Below are 24,358 nucleotides of genomic sequence, written 5' to 3' on the forward strand. Positions count from 1 at the left end.
CAGTTGGAAGAAAAAAAACAACAGATTCCATCTTCCTTGCTTACTCCATTCAGGCATTTATATACATCGATCAGATTCACCACTGAGCCTTTCTCTGTTCTAGGCTAAGAAGTGCCTTTTCTCACAGGAGAGGTGCTGCAGTGCTTTAGGATTTTAACTGGAAAAAGTATCCAACAATTTGCTTTTCCATGCTCTTTACCTCACATTTCAGAGGCCTATACAGTAAAATCAGCTCTTTCATTAAAATGCTTTGAGTACATTAAAAAGAACAAACAAAAAGTTCACACTTTAGATAATTTCGTTCCCATACAGGAAACAAGTATTAAGTAATTATAACTGTTACATTTAAGAAAAAAAGTGCAAATCAGCAAAGCCTAAGAAAATGTGTTCACAGTTGAGGTGTATTAGGAAGGTGACATATACCAGTGACAGTGCAAGCTGACTGCCTGCATTGTCCATTTGTCATCAGAAAGCTTGAAAGGCAGAACAACCACACGTGGTGCCTAAGGGAAGAAACATCAAATCATACAGTAAGGATATCTGCTGTCTTAAGGCACTGTTAAGAACTTTTTCCAAGCAGTCAGGATAAGCATTTCCTACTGCATCTTTCAGAAATGAAGTATCTGAGATGTGGATACTGGAAGCTGTGCCACGTATCTCACGTAAGCAGTAGGCAGCAGTAAAAAGAGGCACTTCCCTTCCTAGAGACAGCAGATTATCACAGTTGGCTTACTCAGCTCGCACGTCTTTAGAGGCAGTTGAGGTGATTTTACATATGAGTTTGTTCTGGATTGCTTCTTTCTTCTGCCTGCAGCTGAAGCCAGCTCCAGTCGAGAGCCTGAAGTATAAAGAGTTAGAAATACAGAGTTCAGTGCTGGCTTGTATTTGAGATTGATTTAAAAACTTTACTGCAAACAACTTGGTCAGTATGGTTTCATGATGAACGATGTGATTTATTTAAATGGAAAGACACAGCTTTAAACTCTTCCCTTCTATATTTTACTTGCATGTCAGCATTCTACAGCAGTAAATAAACATCCCTGCACACCAGTGTGTAGCTTCCACAGATCCATCCAATGGGAAAAGTGCACTTTTGCAACATTTCTGCACCACAGACAAGTACTTCCCTCACTTGCCCCTGCCCTTCCAAGAAAGGGAGGCCTGAGTATCCCTGCTGCTTTACAATTTGGCATAACATGGCTGAGAACCCAAAGATGTGGCCCCCGCTCTCAAGCAAGCAGGGAATGTGCCAGCAGTTCAAATGGGAGAGCAAGTGGTTTCGTTTCACACAGCTCCATGTTTCTATTCACCATTTCACTTATCGAGTAGGCAAAAATACACAAACAGAAGTGTTAAGCAATCAGCTTCCCTGGTCCACACTTGCACAGGAATATCAGGCATTTACCATAAAGCTCTGCTCCTGATCCTTCATCGTGTCATGCATCACGTTTTCGAGTTGGCTGCACAGTTTCTGCGATTCCAGCAGTAGCTCCTCACTGAAAGATGAGTGTTTGACAGTTATTTTCCATGCAAGTTTCTCTAGGAAATACTTTGTGAAGGTACACTGCATAACACTGAGGAACATTAACCTTTAGCAATCAGCTTATTAACTTGTTTCGCACCAGGGGAACTCAGTGGCAGACTTAGTGGCATGGGAGAAAAGGAAGCATGTTCAAATTGGATTTGGGTTCTTACATGGAGCCACTGCCACTAGAGGAAACGTTTTAGAGCAGCCTGTAAACTCAAACACGAAGCAATGTACAAATACACAAGCTGAGGTCTCATTTTAATTAGTGAGCCAGTTGCTTTAAACAAGCCAGAACTACAAGTGCTTGGTAGAGCACTCTCTCTTTCCTGACACAGCCCTCCTACCATTCATTACCTTCCACAATAACACAATTCCTGCTGGCAGGGCACTTCAAGAAAGCCCAACAAGCCCAGATAAAACAAACCCTATTCATTGCAGTGGGGGGGCATGCAGTTAAATTCATTTCCAGTTGTTCATAAGGAATATTCACAAACCCCAGAAGAAACAACCAACCAACCAACCAAAAACAGCCACTGGGTAGGTAGGACTACTGACACTGCAACTGAGCACTAAGCATGAAATATAAGAAAGCTTCTGTATCAGTTTGCAGAGCTGACAAAAGCAGTAACAGAAGCCCAGCCTTCAGCTCACCTTTTCCTGACAGATTCTGGTAAAGCATAGGTCCCAGAAGGGACCTGCAGCAGCAGCTGACCAGGGCTGTTAAGACGTGACATGTTCATGCTCTCTGGACTGCCACTAACAGGACCACGTACTTTACTCTAAAGAAAAGACAGCAGATTGAAATTGCAATTCTTTCCACTTATTTCCAATAGCCAGCAACACAAGACAGCCTAGAAACCATCTTTAACCTAACTCAAGGTAATGAAGACAAACAACCATAGGATAAACTCAACTTATCTCAGTTATTGGGTGTGCTGCTATCTTAACAACAGTTTTTATTTTACTTACACAAGCAATTTTCAGTAAGTTCCACAGTTCTTTCTGTCGTTTCTCCTGAAGCCTTACAACTGTTTCTTCATCTTCGCTCATCAGATTCATCACTTTCTCCACTCTGGGGAACAATTCCAGTGCCTTCTGCTTGCAAACAACAGTTTTGCTTTACAGAAACAAAATAATAAATTAGATCACAGATTATCAACTGCAGTAGAGGAAGTTTTTGAAGTTTCTTAAGCCCTATAGCACAGGCAAACCTGTTTCTTACACTGCTAGGACAGAAGCTCTCACTGAAAGAGGAGACGTTTTCTCAACAGTCAATAAAGGCAAACAACAGAGCTCACCTGAGTTGAGCGTAAATGACTCTGACTTTTTTTTCAAAGGTCTGGATTGCCTGTAAGAGCAGCCGTACTATTTCCTGGCTGTCACCACTTGTCCTCTGATCTGGAATAAGAGTCAGAATATTACACAGAGAAGTGGGCTGTTATCACAGTGAGAAGCTTCTTAGTGGTTTGTTTCCACCTTTTCTTCAATCCTGAAACATCCCAAGTATAGAGGACATGCATGTTTGGGTGGGATGAAGAGCACTGCTTTTTAGCCACCAAGAGATGAGAACTGGAAAGCAGAGTTGTAGGCTGGGTTTACTGCCTTAGGGCTGTAGAGCTGCTCAAACAACCAGCTGCATCTTTCATGCTTCCTACACAGAAAATGAAGCAGCAGCACACGCTTGCAGTAACAGCTTGCTCTGAGAAGAGCTCTGAAGTTCCAAGAAAAGCTCAGAAGATGTCAAGGAAGCAAGGCTGGCCTGGTTTAAAATTGAGTCCCTGACTCCCCTCTCCAAAATAGGCAAATCCAGAGGACTCCATGTACAGCTAACATAAGTGAAGGCCTAAAATGCAGAGAAGGTTTTCTCAATGCAGATTATTCCATCTTCAAAGTTACAACCCACAGAAAGCAAGCTGAACTTGACATAAAATATCTTTTACCTCTTGGCTTCTCTCTCAGCCTCCGGTACAACTCTCTGGCTTGTTCTTCTCTAGAAGAAAAAGGCACAGAACACAAAGGATTTCTCTAGGGCCTAAATTATGAACGAGTAATTCAAGAACTCCAATCTCTTATATAACATTCTGCTATTTCAGATCAACAGGTGAGGAGTCAAACTTTTTCTTGTTAGGTTTTAATTTTTTAAGTCCCCCATAATTTAAACTGAAGAGAGCAACTTCATTGTCCTGCAGTGAAACAAGGGATTCAGTTTTGCTAGCAACACTCCTACATCTGACACTTACAAATCCTCCAGTGTTCCTCCTTGCTTACGACCCAGTGGGCTTCTCTGAAGGTCCACAATGTCTGTTTGCAGGGCCATCATTCTCTTTACTAACTGATCCACATCATCCTCCTGAAAGCAGAGCAGAACATAAGCAACAAGGCAGACTCATACTGAGAGACACCACTGCTCACCAACTCTTCCTTTCTCATTCCTATTTCTAAACATGTCAACAAAGCAGCAAACAGTCTTGGGCAAAGATGAGAACATGAGTGAATTCATTTCAAACAAATTAGCTCTGTGCTCTGGAATAAAATAGTTTCTGATTTTTTTTTGTTGATAAATTTGGTCTGTGATGAAGCACCACTGAAGGACCAAGCTTCATAACACGTGTGGCTCTAGATTCCAGGGTGCAATGCTTGCTCCTTATTTATTCACTGCTCCAGATTTCTTCTCTCATCCTACCTATCGTCTCTTCCCCCCTTTCACTTGGCATACAACTGCATCCAGTACTGGCACCCCAAGTTCTGCTTTTCACCAGAACTTGTTCCTATGCAGAAGCTGTCACTTGTCAGACAGTCCTTCTACCACTCCACATTCTTCAGCTAGAGGAGGACCAAGTGTTGGGACAGACTAAGGCTAATCCAGCCAGTTACTTTTCACTCCTCATTTGGGAGAGCCCTTAGCTGTACTGACAGAGATTACACTGTCTTGTGTTCAATCACCTCATCATTTGTTTTACTGTTCAGTTTAACCTATCATCCCAAATCCTTTCAGCTTTCTTGATAAAAATCTACCTCCCTGCAAAAACTGGTGAAAGGAAAAAACAAAAAAGATGCAATGCAAAGCAAGGCAGTGTGATGTGTGGAGTCAGCTCAGACACAGTAAGTTTCTATTGAAAGGAAAACAAAAGGGAATAAAAAACCTCTTTCTTTCTTAGATAAGTGATGAAGATTTAGAAACATACCCGACCGCAAAGCTCCACAGCTTGCTCCATCTCTTTCCAGGCAAAGAGCAGCTTCTCAGAAGCTACAGGAATGAAAAAAGAACAATTGCTTTTCTCAAATTCACACAGGGAAAGGTAAAATACCATATGCGATGTAAAAGACCCCTGTAAGCAAGGTGCTGTACTCACTAATTCCAAATTCAATCTGCTCCTTATACTTCTCAAGATCAATCTGAATGCTTGTTTTGAAGAAGTCCAGTTTTGCTTTCAGCTGCTGGGAAAGGGAGGCCATAGAATTCTTCATCTTTGAGAGAGTACTGTTGTAACGCAACAGATTCATCCTGCGTGGACAAGAACGTCCTGTTATCCTCCCAAGGTAGAAATGCAGGCTTCCACTTAGAACAAAAGCAGATACAACAGAGCGTAGCAGCGAGCACAAAAGCAGCTGTGCTAAAGAACACAATTCTCAGTGTTCCACTAGTTGTTAACAGCTCCACTCATGGGCTTCCCCATTCTAACAGGATGCTATTCCTGCCCTTTGACTTCCACCAGGGAGCAAAGGCAGAAATATGTGTCCCAGTCACACTGGCACCGTACATGGCTGCTCGCTGTCCCTGCTGCAGCCGGTTACAATCCTCTTTCAGCATCCTGATCGTGTGCCAGATCTGACCCCAAACTTTCCGCAGCTGGAAAAAGTGCAGATTCTTCTTTGGATCCTGAACTGGAAACAGAAAAATGGGTGGAGGGAAATCAGTCTGAAGCTTAGAAGTAGTATTCTCACGTGACAAAACAGACTGAAACATCACTCCTTCGAAAGGCATGCAGCCAAACCTCTTGTAAACTTCATAGCTGGCTACCCTCCACGCAGCCTCCCCAGTGTTATTAAACCCTTCCTTTCCTCAGTTGTTTTTAAAAGCTGAATAAATGCTGTGCCAGGCTGTTTTATCGCTGCTCCAGCACCAATATACAAAATCCCTCTCTGCTCTTTGCACATGATACAGACTACAGAACACAGGCAGCCCTCTCAACGTGAACAACCTCTCACATTCATGCTAGACAAAGTCCTTACGGATGTAGTCAACACTTTCCGGATGAGGTCGCAAGGCAACCTGAGCCTCATAGGCAACTTTCTGATTATCAAAGAGGAAGAGGAGGTCTGTGTCTGCAGCTGCAGCATCGTTCACCTGCCGAAGACAGAAGACTCAATGGAGTTCTCTCAAAAAAAGCAAGCCTCAATAACAACACAAAAAAATGCAAGAGAACACAGTGCCTATCCTGCAAGGGATCAGGTCTAAGTGGTTACTATGCCTAAGGCCTGCCAGAACAGCAGGGAGTGCTGTACTCCCAGTGCAAGAGCTGCACTTGCAAATTCACTGAACAGCCAAGGAAGGAGAATATCCAGACTCACCTTGCTATCAGCTGCGTGCTTCTGAGTAAACAATGCAAGACCAGCCTCCTGCAGCAGCTCCTGATCCTGCTCTGGGATTCCAGTGTCTGACTGGATCCTGGCCTTCACTGTTTGCAGGGTCTCTTCCTCTGTCACAGGGTAGGTGTGCACAGTTCCCGTAACCATATTCAAAACATGCAGTAACTAAAAGGAGATCAGTGTGACATGAGAAGGGCTGAAAATGCATAAGTTACGTTTGAGCAGAAACCTCTGGACTGAGACAACGACGACCAATAAACTGTTTCAAAGCACTTGCAAAGTTCAAGAAGTCACTTTGCAGCTACCTCATAACATTATACGCTCAAGACCTCACCCTTCATCAGCTGGAAGAGAAGTCACGTGTCAATTAAAGAGCTTTTTCAGTAGAAACCTTTGCCAGAATACAGGACCAAGAACATACAGAAGCTATTTGCTACTCCCATCAAGATCAGCTTCTCCAAAAAGCACGAGGAAAGCACACTCCTAAGTAGGATTCTGTGCTGCTCCTCCTCCTAGGCTCATGACTCAAGGCTCTTCTCTCGTGGACTAGATTCAACTGCTCTCTGGAAAAGTTTTCAAAGTAATCCAGGTGTATTGCTCACCTTCAAGTTCAAGATGTCATCCAAAGCTTTGAAACACCCATTGGGCCCATACACAGGATCCGTACCTCTCTGCCGTGGGTGCCACATTAACATGAGTTGCAGCCATTTCTCCAGTTTCCCAGCCAAAACGCTGAAGGACCAAAGCAAGAATGGGATCAGAAAAGGAAATGCATCTGCAGTCCTCACCTGGCCAAGTCTCTGCAGAACTGACAACCAATTTTCTTTTCCCGAGTGTAAATGCAGTATTTAGAAGGCAGAAATGGGGACTCACCTACACGTCTGATCAGGAACACAAGCATTGTTTGTGTCAAGCACTCAACTTATTTACAGAAAGGCATATAAAATAAACGTGGTCCATGCACAGAGTAAGAAGCTCATTTCAGTATGGCACAGCAGATCACAATAGATTTCTAGTCCTCACCTGTTTAGATTGTTTGGGCAGGGCAAACTGCTGGAAAATTTGACTTCTCCAGATAAGTCTTCTGAAACAACAATATCCAGCTCACTCTTCTGTCGCACTTTCGTATGCCTGATGAATTCCAAGCAAGCACAACAGTGAAGTTATCACTTGCCTTTCCCAGCAAACTTTTACAGTTAAAACAAAGACACTGCTTGAGTCTTTGCTACTTGCCCTGCAGAAGTCAGCCTTGATTCCAAAGAGAAATCTAAGGAATGCTCAACTAGCTCAAGTAAAAGAAGTCAATCTCTATAAGGGTATGGAATACAGGGATATTACCCTAAAGAATCAAGGGACCACACCTCTACTTCCCACAGACAGGACAGTGGCACTGCATGCATTCTTTTTATCACCTGGGCCAAGGTCACTCACCATTGCACTGGCTGCCAGTTGGGTAGGAATGGTCTGAAGCCTGTAATGCATTCAAAAGCCAGCGTGCCAAAGCTCCAGTAATCCACTGTAACTGTGTACTTCTGCTGTTCCAGCAGCTCTGGAGCCTGAGACAGTTTACACATGCAAAAGTCAAAGCCATCCATCTCCCAGCTCTCTCTGCTCCTTAAGAGCTCAGGAACATTTGCATCACATTAATGGCTGTGCTGAAACACTGCCTCTCACGAGCTTTGAGATCTCACAGAACACTCCTGCTTCTTATAAATGCAATACACTGTGTTATCATAGACACTGTGATAATCCAGTGGGGGTGGGAGGCAGCAGAAGGAAACAAGGCAGCAGAAGGAAGCTTCTCTTTGTCAGCTGCAGCACTCCAAATGCACCCCATATCAAGACAATTCCTTCACCCCAGACCAAACTTGAATTACACTGTTAATTCTGTCCCACAAAGTGAGAGGTGCCCATCTGGCTGAATTTCTTCCTTACCAAGTACTGTAGTGTCCCAACAAAGGATGTGCATAGGCTTCCCTGATCCAACTCCTTAGCATATCCAAGGTCAATGATTTTGTGTATTAACTGAAACATAAAAGAGAAAAAAAAACACGAGGTAAGTTTTGCTGCACACATACAGCAGAAAAACACAGTTCAGCACTTCAAAGATATGCAGGAAGGCTGCTCAATGACAAACAGATCTGACAGAGCCGTTACCCTAGGTTGACTGCTTCTGCATGTTCACCTCTGTAACTGCAGCAAGCACACACACATTCTCCACTTACATTTATTTGTCTGTGTAGGCAGAGACACCACGTTACTGCTTACCCTTTGCTCTCCTTGCTGCAGCACAATGTTCTCTGGTTTCAAGTCTCTGTGGATGATCCTGTTCTCATGAAGGTACCTGAGAGCAGAGGCTGAGACACAAAGAGCCACTTGCTAAGAATGTCAAAGTACCCAGTATGAGCTTGCTAAGGTTTCACTTCTACGTGGTACAAAAGCATGATGTTTGAGTTGAATCTTGCACAAAGGACAAGAGAACTGACTGAAAAATAAAATCCCAAGCGCAAGAGGAAGAAGTCAGCATCCAACACTTCTGGACACAAACTTGTTCTCTTGGCAGTGATATTTTTAAAAGTTACCATAGATTTCTTTCTCTTCTAATCGTTTTCTGAACCCATTCCCAAGTACTAAAGGTTAAAAAAAAAAAATTGTAACAGCTGGTAGAAGTAAAAAGCATCTCTGCAACAGATAAATGCCTCTACTCAGCTCCTCTTTGCCCATTTCTTCAACAGTTTTAAATCCGGATCCAAAAGCCACACGTCTTGTTAGGTTCTGTCCATAAAGTGGTGCCCTCCCCATTTCACCTGCAAAATTCTTCAGATTCACAAGAATTTTCCAAATTTTCACACAGAGCCACTGCCACCCCAAAACCAGGAAATTCCATCTAAACAAGATAAAAATCTGATCTTAAGAACACACCACAGTCAGAATAAACGCCCTTTATTTTCCACACTTGCTCAAAGTTATACTTTACAATGCCTCTTTTTTTTTTTCCTGGATAAAATTTAAAAGTGTGTTGCAAGGAAAAACCAGAAAAACAGAAACTTGATATCAGTTCCAGGGTGTTTTTTCCAGGCGGAAAGTGTCAAGAAAAAACCAATTAAGAAAACCTCAAAGGCTCACCCTCTTACAAAGTGGGTCAGCAAAGCAAGAACGATGGTTAAAGTCACTGCTGCAGTGATTCAACACTTCTGCAGCTCAGGCTTGTGAAGATATTGCCATCACTTACCAATATCAGACAGTAAGATGAGAATAGCTTCTTCCCGCAACCCACAGCAATTCTCCAGCTGATTCAGGTACTGCAAGAAAGCATCACAAATGACAGCTTCTCCACACCACATGCTATAGCTTCCCCACCCTATGTCCCACTGGAGGATCTCAGTCCCACAGATTGTTAAAACACAAGATGTTTAAGCATGAACAACTGAATTTTTTACAGACAAAACTGTGGAACTGGGACCCCTCATAGCTATAATTAGAGCTTTACACCTAAATTATCCATGGGATAAGAAAGGTTGGGTGGAAGAAGCCTGTGTTACTGCAACTTTGCTGTGTCCTTCATAAGCATTTCCCCTGGAGCCTGGCAATGTCAGCTGCACTGTCAGCTGTAAGTTACAGGTCTCACCTACGGGCAGGTTATAGCAAAGTTTAAGACAAATAGTAAGATAAGAACCAGCATTAGTAATTGTATCTTTTTCCTGTAATAGATAGGGACTGCACCTTGAGCTACAATGGTGTTGGACACACTCCAGATCCTACTGCATATCCCTCACACAGGCTCTCATCTTCTACATGCAAAATGGCTGTATCCTTTTCTCTAACTCAGTAAAGAGTTTTTTATCTCAACCTACAAGTCCTTTGCAACCTTTCAGTACCTAAAGAGAGCCTACAAACAGGAGGGGAGTCAACTCTTGGAAAGGGTAGAAAACAGCAGGACAAGGGGAAATGGTTTGAAGTTGAGGGAGGGAAGATTGAGGTTGGATGTCAGGGGAAGTTCTGTGCTGTGAGAGCAGGGAGGGGCTGGAACAGCTGCCCAGAGAGGCTGTGATGCCCCGTCCATCCCTGGAGGTGTTGGAGGCCAGGTTGGATGGGGCCCTGGGCAGCCTGGGCTGGTGTGAAATGTGGAGGTTGGTGGCCCTGCGTGTGGCAGGGGGTTGGAGCTTCGTGATCCTTGAGGTCCCTTCCAACCCTGGCCATTCTGTGAAGTCCTAGTTTTTATTTATTTGTTTCAATTCTCTCCCCCATCTCACTGGGAAGGAAACAACAGTGAGGGAATGGCTGCCACCAGCCAGGTTCAACCACAGGACACACTGGTGACCCCACCTTGCGGAGGTCTCCGCCCTGGCAATACTCCATGGCCAGCAATGGTAAATCATTTGGTGCAAGCTTCTGCATTCCCTCAGGAACATCACGGGCAGCCACCACGTTTGGATGATTCAGCCTGAGAAACAGAAACAAGGGAAGTACACACCATCATCAGAACCTGGGAAAACACCTTCTTGAATAGGTGCACGGTCTCACAAGTTCGTGGTTGTCATGTTAAGTCCTACAAGGCCATTAATGCTTTTAGGAACTGAAACAGCCAGTTCTAAAGGCCTGCAATTCATCCTTCCTTCCCTCCCTCACAGGCCTACAGACTCATCCCAGCTCTATGCGCAGCCAGTGCTTTCCATGAACACATCCACAACAGGTGTGCATAGAACTACTAGAACTACACTTAAAGCTCAATGCTGACAGCCTGCTCTCACCTCCCAGCAGGACCCCAGCTGGGGGTCCAAAGCACCACCCAGCACGTGCTTGAACACAGCATAACCATTTTAACACCAAAGACACCAGCAGAACAGCTGAACAAGAAAGCTGTGAGGAATAACAAAGCAAGATCTTCCTCAGCATGTTCAGAGTACTGTGTTCAGTTTGGGGCCCCTCACTACAAAAAGACAAGAGAAGGGCAATGAAATTGATGAGGGGTCTGCAGCACAAGTCTTATGAGGAGCAGCTGAGGGAGCTGGGGTTGTTCAGCCTGGAGAAGACGAGGCTCAGGGGAGACCTCACTGCACTCCACAGCTTCCTGAAGGGAGGCTGCGATGAGGAGGGCTTTGGCCTCTTCTCCCAGGCAACAACCAGGACCCGAGGAAACGGCTGCAAGTTGTAGCAGAGGAGGTTTAGGTTGGACATAAGGAAGAACTTTTTCTCTCAGGTACTGCAATGGCTGCCCAGGGAGGTGGTGGAGTCGCCGTCCCTGGCAGCATTCAATAGGCGCCTGGATGAGGAGCTGCGAGATCTGGTTTAGTGCTGGTGGTAGCAGTGGTGATGGGAGGGCGGTTGGACAGGATGATCTTGCAGGTCCTTTCCAACCTTATGATGCTACATGGTTCTATATGACCCTATGGTTCTATACGATTCTCCCGCCCTTCCCTTATCGCAACCATCACAACACATCTCGCAGGGCCAGGCCCGGCGAACTGGCGGCGTTCAGCCTCGCTCAGCCCGGCCGTAGCGCCAGGCCCCGCTCCCGCCCGCTCACCTCTTCATGATCTGTATCTCCAGCGCCCAGCGGTCGCGGTTGCGCGGGCTCAGCTCCTGCCGGCACTGTTTGATGGCCACCTGTTCGCCGGTCTCCTGCGGACACAGCGCGGCTGAGCGCGGGTCGGGTCGGGCCCGGAGGAGCGGGCCGGCCGCCTCTTACCTTGTTGTGCCAACGGATGACGTTGCCGAAGCCGCCGGTACCCAGGCGCTCCTTCATCTCCCAGGGACCGCAGGTCTGCGCCTGCAGAGCCGGCGGCCGGCTCATGGCTGGGCCGCGGCGCTTCGACTCCGCGGGACCTCGGCCGACTCCGCGGGCACTTCCGGTTCCGGAGGCACGTGGTACGAGGCGGCCCTTAAAGGGGCCGCAACCGCCTTCCTGCGTCCGTCACACCGGCGTTACAAAGGCGATGAAGGAAGCGGAGCGGTTCTACGATGAAGAAATTCTGAGACTTGGGACCGTTCTGGCTGCAGTAGAGATGCGTTCCATGGCTGGTATTTATTGTAAAAATGATATGGTTCTTACCAGGCAACGTAAAGCCTGAACCCAAGTTCCTTCAGCCTTTTGTGTTTCCTGCAATTTGCATCTGGTGTGGAAATGAAAGCAGGGGCTCCACGCAGCACCTGAACAGCTGCCTTACAGCTGAGGCGTATCCAGACATCGTGTAGGGATGCACTCTAACTCAGCAGTCTTGAAGAAGCCCTATCCTGATACAGAATAGAGAAGGTACTATTACTGCTGGCTTTCCTAAAAAAGCTTTTCCTAAAGCACAGTAAGAAGTGCGCATAGCACCCACAGCACTCTTAGCTACAGTTGTCCTTAAGCTGCAAAAAACTAGGAAATAACTTCTGAAATCTTCCCTGAAAGCTATTACTACATTAGAATCTTTAATCTAGAATCACAGAATGGCCAGGGTTGGAAGGGACCTCAAGGATCATGAAGCTCCAACACACAGGGCCACCAACCTCCACATTTCACACCAGCCCAGGCTGCCCAGGGCCCCATCCAACCTGGCCTCCAACACCTCCACGGATGGACGGGGCATCACAGCCTCTCTGGCAGCTGTTCAGCCCCTCACTGCTCTCACAGCACAGAACTTCCCCCTGACATCCAACCTCAATCTTCCCTCCCTCAGCTTAAAACCATTTCCCCTTGTCCTGCTGCCATCTCCCCTTGCACAGAGCTGACTCCCCTCCTGCCTGCAGGCTCCCTTCAGGCACTGCAGGCTGCACTGAGGTCACCCTGCAGCCTTCTTTTCTCCATGCTGAACAAGCCCAGCTCCCTCAGCCTGTCTTCGTGGTGGAGGTGCTGCAGCCCCTGCTCATCTCTGTGGCTCCTCTGCACCCTCTCCAGCAGCTCCCTGTCTTTCTTGTACTGGGGGCTCCAGCCCTGGATGCAGTGCTGCAGAAGCAACTCCAGTAGCAAAAAAAAATATCATCTTTAAAAGAAATAGAAGTGAACCCATTTGTTCAGCAGTGCCCAACCATCCTTTCTCAATACAGACTCCTCTGGAAACAGTCAATTCCAACTGTTCCTAAAGCAGATTTATAGCATTTACATTAACACCTGCAGTGTTACTCAGATACGTATGACAATCTTGACACAGATTTCCATATAGAGAAGACCTAAACATTCAAGAGAAATAGCTTCCTCTTTGCCAATGTGCAAAATGACCCTTAACATGTTTGCTGACAGGATTCTGTGCACTTACTTCCTGAAAATGGGAGCCCCTCATATGCTATTTCTGTCTGTGCTCGCACTAAATTTTATCAGAAACCAATTTCTAGAGAACCAATTCCTAAAAGTCTGCACACACCTATTACTGTAACGACTGTATCATCAATAGTTTTCATAACCCAGTTCTAAACTCGCTTCTAAAATTCCTCATTTGGCTTTGGCTGCTGCACTTTCATAACGTGGTACTTCGTGACTGTTGGTTTTTTGACTCTGGCTGAGAAGTTTCATTTTCTGGGACATTACCAGTGAACATTTAGCTCTGGTCCTTAACACGTCTTCCTTATTTCTACCTACAGGTCCTAACATTTCTTCATGGTTATCAGTTAACTCTGGAGTTCTTTCTTCTTCCAGCACAATGAGGCATGTTGTGACACAAGGTCTCTGTGCCCAAGATTCTGAGGGATGTCAGTCCAGTACAGCACACTGCTCCAGCTCAAAGCAGGAGTTTCTCAGCATTACTGCTAAGCCTGCAGCCTCTGGTCATGTTGGAAACGACAGCCCCGTGCATTCACTTGAGGTGCTCCTACTCCATTCCTCCCTCACATTCCTAGAAGCACAATGAAACAAGACAGCTCTTTGTGGCTCTTTGTACCATTCTCAGTCTCGCCGAAGTTTAAGGTGTCTAATGCAGAAAAGTTTGTTTTGAAGGCTGCATCTGCTCTCCGATTGAATGAACAAAGCAAACTGGCTGCAAAATCCAGTATGTAAAATCCACAAGTCAGCTCTCCTCCTGTCCCATGCAGAAGCCTCACAGTTTGGACGCATGCTGCTCTGTCCCAGACCATCCCAAGATCTTGGCTGCTGTTTTTCTCTCGGAGGAGTGGGAAGCACACCCTCCTGCCCTCCTCAGGCTCCACCCCTTGCAGTGCAGTTTTAAGTAGGACGGAGCTTTTCAGAGATTGTAACAGAGATGTGGAAAACATAAAAACAGACCGGTCTGGGAAGCCAATCAGCAGCAGAAAACAAGAGAGGAAAAGCAAAAAAAAGGTATGTGCTACTCTGTACCCATTTCAAAAACTGCATTTTCTGTTTTCGACATGATTGGCATTATCATCAAATGCTTTCAATAAATTCTACTAAAATACCATGGCAGTTAACCAACTGAGCTATTGCCTTTCAGTTTCTGGAGACATACAATGCTGGATAAGACTTCTAGCTTCCAGTTGCTTCAAGCCTCAGCAAGCTGTTCCAGTAAAAAGGCAAACAGCCTGAGGCTGCAACAGCAGGGAGTTCTCCTGGTTCTCTAGGTTACTGAGGGGTAAACAGAAGAGGGAGCTACTTTCAATCACTACCAATGACTTTTTGTTTGACCTTTTAAGCTGTATTTAATAAGAAAAAAAAATTGAGGTGTTATGCCATATCTGTAAGATTGTACTAAGAGAGTGAGTATTACTCAGCTTGTTAACAAACTATAATAGAAGTGTGTAATTTAAAGCATTACTGATAATGATGCTTCAGCAAAACCAGTACATCTGCAGCATTCTTTAGGTCAATGCAAGGTCTGTGTCTGCTTAAGAGAACTTTACCAGAAAGCACACTGCTGGCAGGTTTCCACTTGGAGTTTTGTAAACACAGTATTTTTCAAACAGCTATGTGGTTTCAGTTTGATAGGCTTATCACTCAGAACATTCCAATCTACTGGCATATACTGTACCTTTCTCAAGACTGAAAAGCATCTGCTAAAATGTGTTAACAGTTTTGCATGTATAGCAGGACACCAATCATCCATGGTTGGAAAGGCATAGGAGAAGGGAAGAAGAAAAGAAAGGGTGTAGCACCATAATATAAACCAGCTGGAACAGGAAAAAAACAAAAAGGAAAAAAAGGATGCAGTAGAGCAAAAGACTGCAGGCCATTTACACATATTAGACCATCTGCATTTTTATGACATGAGAATGAGATAAGAAATGCCATTTTGGCCAGCAAAGGAGAGAATATGTATTGCTTAGTTTCACCAATAACATTTCCATGTACCCAGGACTGACACTGCTGTGAAGATGTCCCCTGATGCTCACAATGTGTTCTCTGTCCAGTGAGCACTCAAAACCAGGCAGCACTCAGACAATATTTCTTAGCCTCAGTGAAAGAAACCATCTGCCTCCTTTGTTAGGAAACAAACTGGGTGAAGAGAACCGAGTTCAAGACTGTGACATATCCGTCCCCTGCAGCTACAGAAGCTACAGAATCCCAAATTCATGCTTCTGCCAAGAAACTTCCCATTCAAAGCCAATACCTGTATGTATTTTGCAACAATAACATGAAATACAGCAGGATCACAGTATCCAAACGTCCTACCTGTAATTATTTGTAACCAGATCTTTGCAGGAATTTTTCCAGGGAAAAGTTAATTTCTAATGAGGGAAGAAGCAGATTTTCAAAGCAAATGAGATGAGTGGAGGCAAAGATCCGTATTCACAACTAGACTGAATTGCAGAGAGCTGCAGAGTAAAAAGTGGATTTTAATGTAAAAAGCATTCTCATTATTTAAACTTGAAGCTTTGAAAGTCATTCATGCTGTAAAACATCCTTTTCAACAGTTTATTTTTTCTTTTACCTCCACAGACAACTTGAGCTCTGGAGGTGATGTGGAAAACACTCAGAATGAAAGGCATGCTCCTAAGTCTCCTTCTGCTGGTGGGAGCAATCAAGACTGCCCAGTGCCAGGTAAGAGGGTGACACATCAGGTCATGTTCTTGCCATCCAGACACTTAACCTAGTTTTTAGCAGTTCTTCTTACCATTGGCTCCAGCTGTATGTATCAGACAAAGGAAGGATCCAGTTCTACTGCTAGAAATGAGGAAGAAAAATAATTGGCTGCAGGATATGCATCTGTACCTTTCTGCTCCTTCCTCCCAGTCCACTTTCAGTATTTAAATATGATGGGTAGCAAGTGAAAGTCTCGCACTGAAGGATCACACTTCATTGCATACGCATCCAGTCCATGCTGAGCTCTTGTTGTGACTAATCTTATTAACACATGCTCTGAAAAATGAAAGTTAATCAAAGTACTCACAGGGGAACTGCAAGCAAAAGCTGCCAAGCAAAAACAACTGCTTGTTCACATTTACACATTTGCAAATTATTTTCATGGATCTCCTGCAAATAGCAGAAAGCTGACAAGCTTTAGTTAGCAGGTGGAGTGCTCCACCAGCACATAAATACTTCACAAATGATGCAAGTACAACACACCACCGAGTTCACATCACTCAAGTGACGAGCAGTAACCTGATAATCTGTGCTAATTAAATTATTTGCTGTTCTTCAGTACCCATGTTGAAATACTTAACACAGTTCTCACTGTTTCCTGATTTTCAAGACCTCGAGAAGAGGTGTGGCTTCTTGAAGGCACTTGTTCTCTCAGTTTTCTAAGAGAGCAGTTACTCACAGAATTCACCTTCTCTGTTCACAGGGCTTGCACATGCGTTACAAACGGGGAGCCAGATCTAGAGGTAAGCCAGGCAAACTACAGCTGCATGACCCAGAGGCTTTAAAAACAGGGAAGAGGAAAGGAAATGACACTGAAGGAATGGAGCCTGAAAGTTGTTTTCCATGGCTGAGGGGCAACCCTGAGAATAGCAGATTCGGAAGACAAAATAGTGGAGTATTACCATCCACACCTGAAAGAGCAATGTTCTCTCTCTCTGTTCTTCAGAGTCATAATGAGGATGGTCATTAGCAGAACAGAACATTCAGCAGCATAACAGCGACAGAGATGTGATAGCTTGGGTCTGGGAATAAGAAAGAGTGGCCTGTTAGACTGATTTATCCCTTTGTGGATACTTTTTACCCTAGCAAAAGAGAGTTATTTTGCTCAGCAAGGTCTTTTCCATGAATCTCTAAAGGAAGCTTCCCTTTCTCCAATTACAGCTATTTGCACAGACTATTCATCTGGACAAATATACCAGCACAGGGGGAGCTGGCTGAGACTCTCAGGGAGCAGAGTAGAATATTGTAGGTGTGACAGCGGTCGGAGTTACTGCCACACTGTGCCCATCAGAGGTGAGTATGAAGAAGAAAAAGAATGGAAAGGGTGGGAGATGACAAATATCCATCTAATCATCCTAAAGAAAAACTCCATTGTCAGGGAGGGAGTTATCACAGAAAATTTGGCTTGAAATGAAAGCATCATTGTACGCTGACTCAGACAGAACTAAGGAGGAAAGGGCAAGAGGCTGAGAAAAGCTTATGATACTGTTAATGGAGAGAATGGAGCAAAGGAAGAGTCTAACACTGCATACACACGTTAGGGGAAAGTAGAACAGGCTAAAGGAGACTGACAGGAGGAGGACAGGTGGGCATGTTGCCAGCTGCTTACTTCTGTGAATTTAAATAATGTCCTGGCTTTTGCTTATTCCACAGCCTGCACTAGAAATAAATGCTACAACGGCGGCCAGTGTTCACAGGCATATTACTCACCACAGCTCTTTATCTGCCTCTGTCACCATGGTTTCTCTGGGAAGCAGTGTGAAATAGGTAAGCATGCTGCTCCAGTTACTGTGAACGATGCTGCTGGCTTTAGCTATGCAGTGCAGAAGGATTATGCACTCAGAAACTGCTGCTGTACAGGGGTCTCTGCACTAAGTTGCCTCTTTTTGTGGTACAGCTAATGCTTCAAACAACTTTAGAAAAGGACACATGGGTTTCTCTGTGTCTCATGAGGCCTCAGGTGGAATACTGCATCCAGATGTGCGGCCCCAGCACTATAATGGTGTAGAACTGTTGGAGTGAGTCCAGAGGAGGGACCACAAAGATGATTAGAGGGCTGGAGCACCTCCCTAAAAATATAAGATAAGAGCATTGAGCTTGTTCAGCCTGGAGAAGAGGAGGCTCCATGGACACCTCATTACAGCCTTTCAGTACTTCATGGAAGCTTCCAGTACTAACAGAAGGGAGACAGACTTTTTATACTAATAGCAATAGGGCAAGGAAGAATGGTTTTAAACTAACAGAGAGGAGGTTTAGATTAGATATTAGGGGGATATTTTTCACTCAGAGAGTGGTGAGGTGCTGGAATAGGTTGCCTAGAGAAAGTGTGCATGCTCCATCAATGGAGATATTTAAGGCCAAGCTGTATGAGGCCTGTGCAGCCTGATCAAGTGCTTGATTCAGTGGCTGACAACCCTGCCCACATCAGTGGGGCTGGAACTAGATGATCTTTAAGGTCCCTTCCAACTCAAGCTACTCTATGATTCTCTGGCCTCTTGATAAAATACTAATTTTTGAAGACAAAGACATTTGTGTATATGTAGAACTTGCTTGGAACGATGCTTCACTGACTTAGAGACAAGTCAGAGGAAACAGAATTTGTGATGCTGTTTTTTGTTCCCTCTCGCTCAGATACTGAAGTTAAGTGCTACAAAAATACTGGAGTAACATACAGGGGTACGTGGAGTGTAACAGAGAGTGGGGCTGAATGCCTGAATTGGAATATCAATGGCTTGATGGACCGTAAATACAGCGGCCGAAGAAAGGATGCTGCTGAGCTGGGATTGGGCAATCACAACTATTGCAGGTGAGGGACTCAGAACACATTAAAGCTGTAAGAATCTGATTATTCTGAGAGCTTAGGGCAAAAAAGGCTATTTGCAACAGCCTGGTACCAACCATAGAACACTGTGAATAGGTGCAAACATGGTGCAGTCCAACAGCAGCAACTGATAGATTTCTGTTTCTGAATCATCTGAGAGGATGTTTGGTAGACTACAAAATGCATGCCTCTCTCACTTCATAGTCTTTCCCTTGTGCCCATTGCTGCCTTCTTAGTGTTAAAAACCCCCTTTGCAAGCCAGTTTCTTATCATGTTTGCCTGCAAATCTAGACACTCCTCAGAACTCTACAATGTAATACTTCATGCACATGATCTAAACTGCACAAACAAGCTATTTACTCTTGCTACTGGCTGTCTCATCCTCACCTCCATGCTTTTATAATTAAAATAAGAATACAGATGACTTCTGCAGGTTCACTTCATCCCTTCACTGCTAAGCACAATCAAGTTACTGAACTATATGGCACAGATGAGATTAGTAATTATAGCTTTGTAACGATGCATAATGTCATAACTCTTTCAGAAACCCAGATGAGGACTCCAGACCTTGGTGCTATGTCTACAAAGGGGGAAAGTACACCTGGGAACACTGCAGTGTGCCCTCCTGTTCAAAAGGTACATGCAGAAGTGCAGAGAATGGGCTTTAGATAAATAGCAAGTCATGGCAGCTCTAAGAGTTCTCCATAGCCTTGTGATAATTAATGGTTAAGATATTCTCACGTTAAATCACGTTTTAGGTTTTAATATTTATTACAGAGCCTGAGATAAGTATAGCTAATATATAGAAGCCTTGACAGAAATCACAATTGGAACAGCTGATGGTTCACGTGCAGCATTTAACATGCAGCTTTCTTATTTAAGCTGGAAACATCAATTGCAAAACTGGAAGAGGCACAGATTACCGAGGTAGTCACAGTGTTACCAGTTCTGGAGCCACCTGTTTGAGGTGGAATTCTCAAATCGTTGTCAGCAAGTTATATAATGCTTGGAGAAGAGATGCTTACCAGCTAGGCCTTGGCAGTCACAATTTCTGCAGGTATGTATTCAGTAATGCAATGAACTGAAAAACAAGTTTCCTTGTGGTAAAGTTGAGGCAGGGTCCAGTTGTTATGAGTTATCAAAGCAGAGTAGGGATGCTACGGCTGGGAATCAAACTCACTGCCTATGGTCATTTGCATTCCACTTGGTCTGCCTCTACTTCTCTAACACCTCAGTCCATAAATGAAAATTTAACATGGCCTTGTGCCCCGTGTCTTTAAAAAGATCAAAAAGAATACACTCAGAACCCCATCTGCTGTCCTTAAGTGTCTCCTTCTCCCTAAACTCTGCAGATCTGGTGATACAAGTTTTTCTTCTCCTTCCTGTACTGCAGGAATCCTGACAATGACAGCAAGCCCTGGTGCCATGTACTGAAAGGAAAACAGCTCACATGGGAGTACTGCGATGTGCCTACTTGCTGTAAGGATCCTAACACTCCTGATTCTTCTCTTTCTCCACAGCATTACTGTACTGCATGTTGCAAGCCTCTTATAGTAAAACAAGAGATGAGGAAAAGCTCCTTAGGATATAAAGGGATTCTATGCCTCAGCTGTCACAGAAATACCTCCTCTGCCAGATGAGATGATCACAGAACGAGGAAATAGGAAAGACAGGGTTTCTTTCCTGTGTTTTTTCAAATCAGTACAAGTTTCCTAGGAAACAGGAATGAGTCAGATACTGAACAGTTCGTGTCAGGCCGCCTCAGTATGCACTGACAACCAACAGACTCTTGAACCCTGGCTCGCTGCAGGAGTCCCTGAACAAAAAACCTATTTCTGTGTTTGTCATCTACAGCCAGCTGTGGTCTACGGCAGCACAGAGCGCGCCAGTACCGGATTAAAGTTGGCTCCTATGCAGACATTGAAGCTCACCCGTGGCAAGCTGCCATCTTTGTGAAGTATCGCCGAGCACCCGGAGAACATTTCCTCTGCGGAGGAATTCTGATCAGTTCCTGCTGGGTTTTGTCAGCTGCTCACTGTTTTGAGGAAGGGTGAGTTGAGGATTTGGTACTTTTTGGGAAATCATGATATTTAAAAAAAAAAAAAAAAGTCTGGAAAATTGAAGCATCCTGTATTAGCCTTACTGGAAGAGTGAAAGACTTGAAAAAGACATTTACTCCACTAAGCCATTCTACAGTAATGAAGTACAGTTATATGTGATCAGTACTACAGACAGGCATTTGCTGGGCAAACTAGTTAGCACTGAGGTACCACAGCAGAATATCAAACAGCTGAAGAACAAAGCTGTCAGCACAGAATGCAGAGCCATCTAATAGCAAGAGGAGCTTTGCCATGGTGGCTCTAAGCAATTAGTGCAAGAACTAAAGCAAACAGAACATCTGAGATCAAACTGCCTGATTGATGAAGTAGTAATAACACTAAAATAAGGGAAGCTCCAACAGCACATCTTCAAGGTAAGGTTCTACTCCAGTTAACAATGGAAGAAAGTAAATACGCTTTCATTTTTAAAGCTTTAGTACTAATCAGCTGAAGATTGTGCTGGGCAGGACTTCTCGAGCAACTCCAGAGGAGAAGGAACAAAAGTTTCAGGTGAAGAATTACATTGTACATGAGAGATACGACTCAGAGAATTACAACAATGATATTGGTAAGGATTTCTTTTTGATGGGTTGTGATTTGCTAAAGCTTGATGTTAGTCAAGTGGTGATTCTTGTTCTTTTTATCACCCCGCTGTTCAGCTTTGCTGCAGCTGAACTCAGACACAGAAGACTGTGCTATTGAAACAGATACTGTTCGAGCAGCCTGCCTCCCAACACCAGACCTGCAGCTGCCTGACTGGACTGAATGTGAGATCTCTGGTTATGGTAGAAATGAAGAATGTAAGTAGAAGATGCCAAATGATGTGTAATTAGAAGTAGAATGTAAGTAGAAGTAGAATGTAAGTAGAAGATACCAAAGAAGTGGCCAAATCTAGGTCCTCTGCCCCAAAGAATTCAAGCCTTTAGCACTGTTTAATCTGTGACTCCTGAATTATTCCATGGAATTATATTTGCACCCCAAAATACACCTGTATGTGGAACATACATAAGAACAAGTTTGGGTTTATTTCATTCATCTGAGATCTGTCAGCTGCCTGGGTTAGCAGAGTTTTCCTTGAAACTCTCAAACAGTAGAAACACAGAAAATGGCACGATGAATGAGACAAAGTTTGTCAGTGAAGGCTCCCACATTTCTGCTGTACTATTTATTGTATCTAATTATTAACTTAGAGATTGTCATTCTCACAGAAATCCATTTCTGTCAAGATTTAATATACCACGCAGTTGTGGGTAGTTGCATTAATCAAAAACATACACTGACTGTACAGCAATTAGCAAAAAATAATAATAATAATAATCTAAGGGTGTAAAAGTCCTGGATATATGTTAAAAGGTCAGCCAAATTAATCAGAACACTTCAATTGGGCAGTACCTACAAAAGTCATGAAGTCCAACTGCCTGGCTGCTTCAGGGCTAACCAAAAGTTCAATCACAGTATTCTGATTATGCCCTCAATACCTCGTGAACTCTGACAGGCATGCAGTATCAACCCCCTCACCAGGAATGGTTTTGAAACAGAGCTACTTTAAAAACCAGAGCCAAGAAAAAGCCTGGAATAAAACCTGTCTGGAAGTACATCTAGACTAACCTGTGAAGCATCCATCGTAACAAGGACAAATCATGATTTGAGCTATTAAGGCTTTTGGAACAGACTTAGCATACAACTTGAACAGACAAGCGTATCACAAAATGTCTTAGAAGAGCTAAAGCTAGTCCTTAGCTTTTTCCATAGAGAGAACAGTTAGCTCTTTCAGAGCAAAAGGACAATGCAATTGTAATTTAAAACCAGACTGAAAAACAGCCCTGCCAATTTTCAGCTTCGTGCAGTTGCAACTATGCAGAAGAATAAAACCAACATGCAAGGCAGAAATAAATCAATTCCATTCCAAGATAACATGAGTGTGCATTCCTATCTAGTTATTCAGTATTTGGTACAAGACATCTGTTTTTAACTAATCCAAATCTAATACAGGATCCCTTTTCATACATGTAGTGATTATTAGATGCACTTCGCTTACATTGATGCCACTCATGCAAAGACAACCCCCTAAGACACCTAGCAATGTGCACCCTGTAAAAATCTCTAACTTCTAAGCTTGCTGAAGCAGCAAAATTGTCTTTCAACTGTATTTAAATTGTTCTCAGTGGCAAAGCAGAACCTCCATAATTTAAAAAAGACTCCTGGCAAGGAAATATTAGCTTTGCCACCCTCCTCTCCTGCCACTGGTTACTGTACTCTCTCCCAAACTGCAGAAACCGAACTGCAAAGTTATATAAAATGTTTTTCCTGTATTCATATATATTCACATCCCTTTCAGTTTCTCCCTTTTATTCAGAGCACCTGAAGGAAGGCCACGTCAGACTATTTCCAGCCAGTCGGTGCACCACAAAGCATCTACACAACAGGACAGTTACAGACAATATGTTATGTGCAGGAGACACAAGGCACCTTGATGATGCTTGTAAGGTAAACCCAGTTTTATCCCTTTTTTTTTCCCCCCCTAGGTCTATTCTTGATAATTAACTAAACAGAAATTTTCATAAAAAGCATTTAAAGAAGTCCTGCATCTGACTACATGGAAATTCTAGAGAACTTTCGTTTAACAGAACTTATCTGTTGGGTCTTCTTTTGTAATTCCCTCTCCATCTTTTCCTCATAATTAGGAATGCAAGCTACATTCAGTCAAGCAAACCAGAATACAGACTGAAAATTCTAAATACAGGAAATACCACAAAACTGAACAGGAAACCCCACCTCAGCAGTTTCCTATTATTTTCTATTCTGTGAGCAAGCATACCTAAATAAAAATCAGCACCTTTTCAGTTTCACTATCTGTTCAATAATCACACGTTACTCACGATAGCATAAAGCAGCCTGGAGTTTGAACAAATGTTTCTTGTCTCATTCTTAACAAAAATGCCTCATGTCTCTCCTCTGATACGAGAGGAGCACTAAAGAATTCTGTCTGAAACACAGAAGGTACTTATGTGAAAGTGCTGTAACTGAGAGCACTGGAAGCATGGTGTGCTGATTTGTCAGTATGCTACAGAGTATTTAAGGAGACATGAGAGATGGCATCTAGTGTACCATTACAGCCACTGAATAGGGAAACAACACAAAACACACACACAAAAAAAGGAGGTTCTTACTAACCTGGTACTTTTCTGCAGGGTGACTCTGGAGGGCCTTTGGTCTGCATGAAGGACGACCGCATGCATCTAATAGGAATCATCAGCTGGGGAATTGGCTGCGGCCGCAAAGACATACCTGGTGTTTATACAAACGTGAACCGTTATCTCAGCTGGATTCAGAACAACATGAAATCCTGA

The 24,358-nt window shown here is 43.9% G+C and overlaps 2 protein-coding genes across 2 annotated transcripts; one reads left to right on the plus strand and one right to left on the minus strand.

Moving 5' to 3' along the window:
- Positions 1–769: 769 nt before the first annotated feature.
- Positions 770–11,912, minus strand: IKBKB (inhibitor of nuclear factor kappa B kinase subunit beta; the record flags this gene model as incomplete). Its single annotated transcript, XM_079547487.1, has 21 exons — positions 770–838; positions 1,406–1,496; positions 2,180–2,307; positions 2,498–2,645; positions 2,827–2,926; positions 3,469–3,518; positions 3,769–3,878; positions 4,714–4,775; positions 4,882–5,033; positions 5,290–5,413; positions 5,762–5,876; positions 6,101–6,283; positions 6,721–6,850; positions 7,142–7,249; positions 7,550–7,674; positions 8,054–8,143; positions 8,387–8,475; positions 9,351–9,420; positions 10,445–10,562; positions 11,646–11,740; positions 11,808–11,912. The coding sequence occupies 21 exons, from the start codon at positions 11,910–11,912 to the stop codon at positions 770–772; spliced, it is 2,262 nt and encodes a 753-aa protein (XP_079403613.1).
- A 4,053-nt stretch (positions 11,913–15,965) lies between these two features.
- Positions 15,966–24,358, plus strand: PLAT (plasminogen activator, tissue type; the record flags this gene model as incomplete). Its single annotated transcript, XM_079547537.1, has 13 exons — positions 15,966–16,046; positions 16,792–16,831; positions 17,250–17,381; positions 17,742–17,855; positions 18,720–18,894; positions 19,454–19,545; positions 19,792–19,966; positions 20,303–20,388; positions 20,764–20,959; positions 21,440–21,576; positions 21,668–21,808; positions 23,347–23,495; positions 24,200–24,358. The coding sequence occupies 13 exons, from the start codon at positions 15,966–15,968 to the stop codon at positions 24,356–24,358; spliced, it is 1,677 nt and encodes a 558-aa protein (XP_079403663.1).

The sequence above is a fragment of the Tetrao urogallus genome, assembly GCF_951394365.1.
Source record: "Tetrao urogallus genome assembly, chromosome: 27".
Taxonomy (NCBI): domain Eukaryota; kingdom Metazoa; phylum Chordata; class Aves; order Galliformes; family Phasianidae; genus Tetrao; species Tetrao urogallus.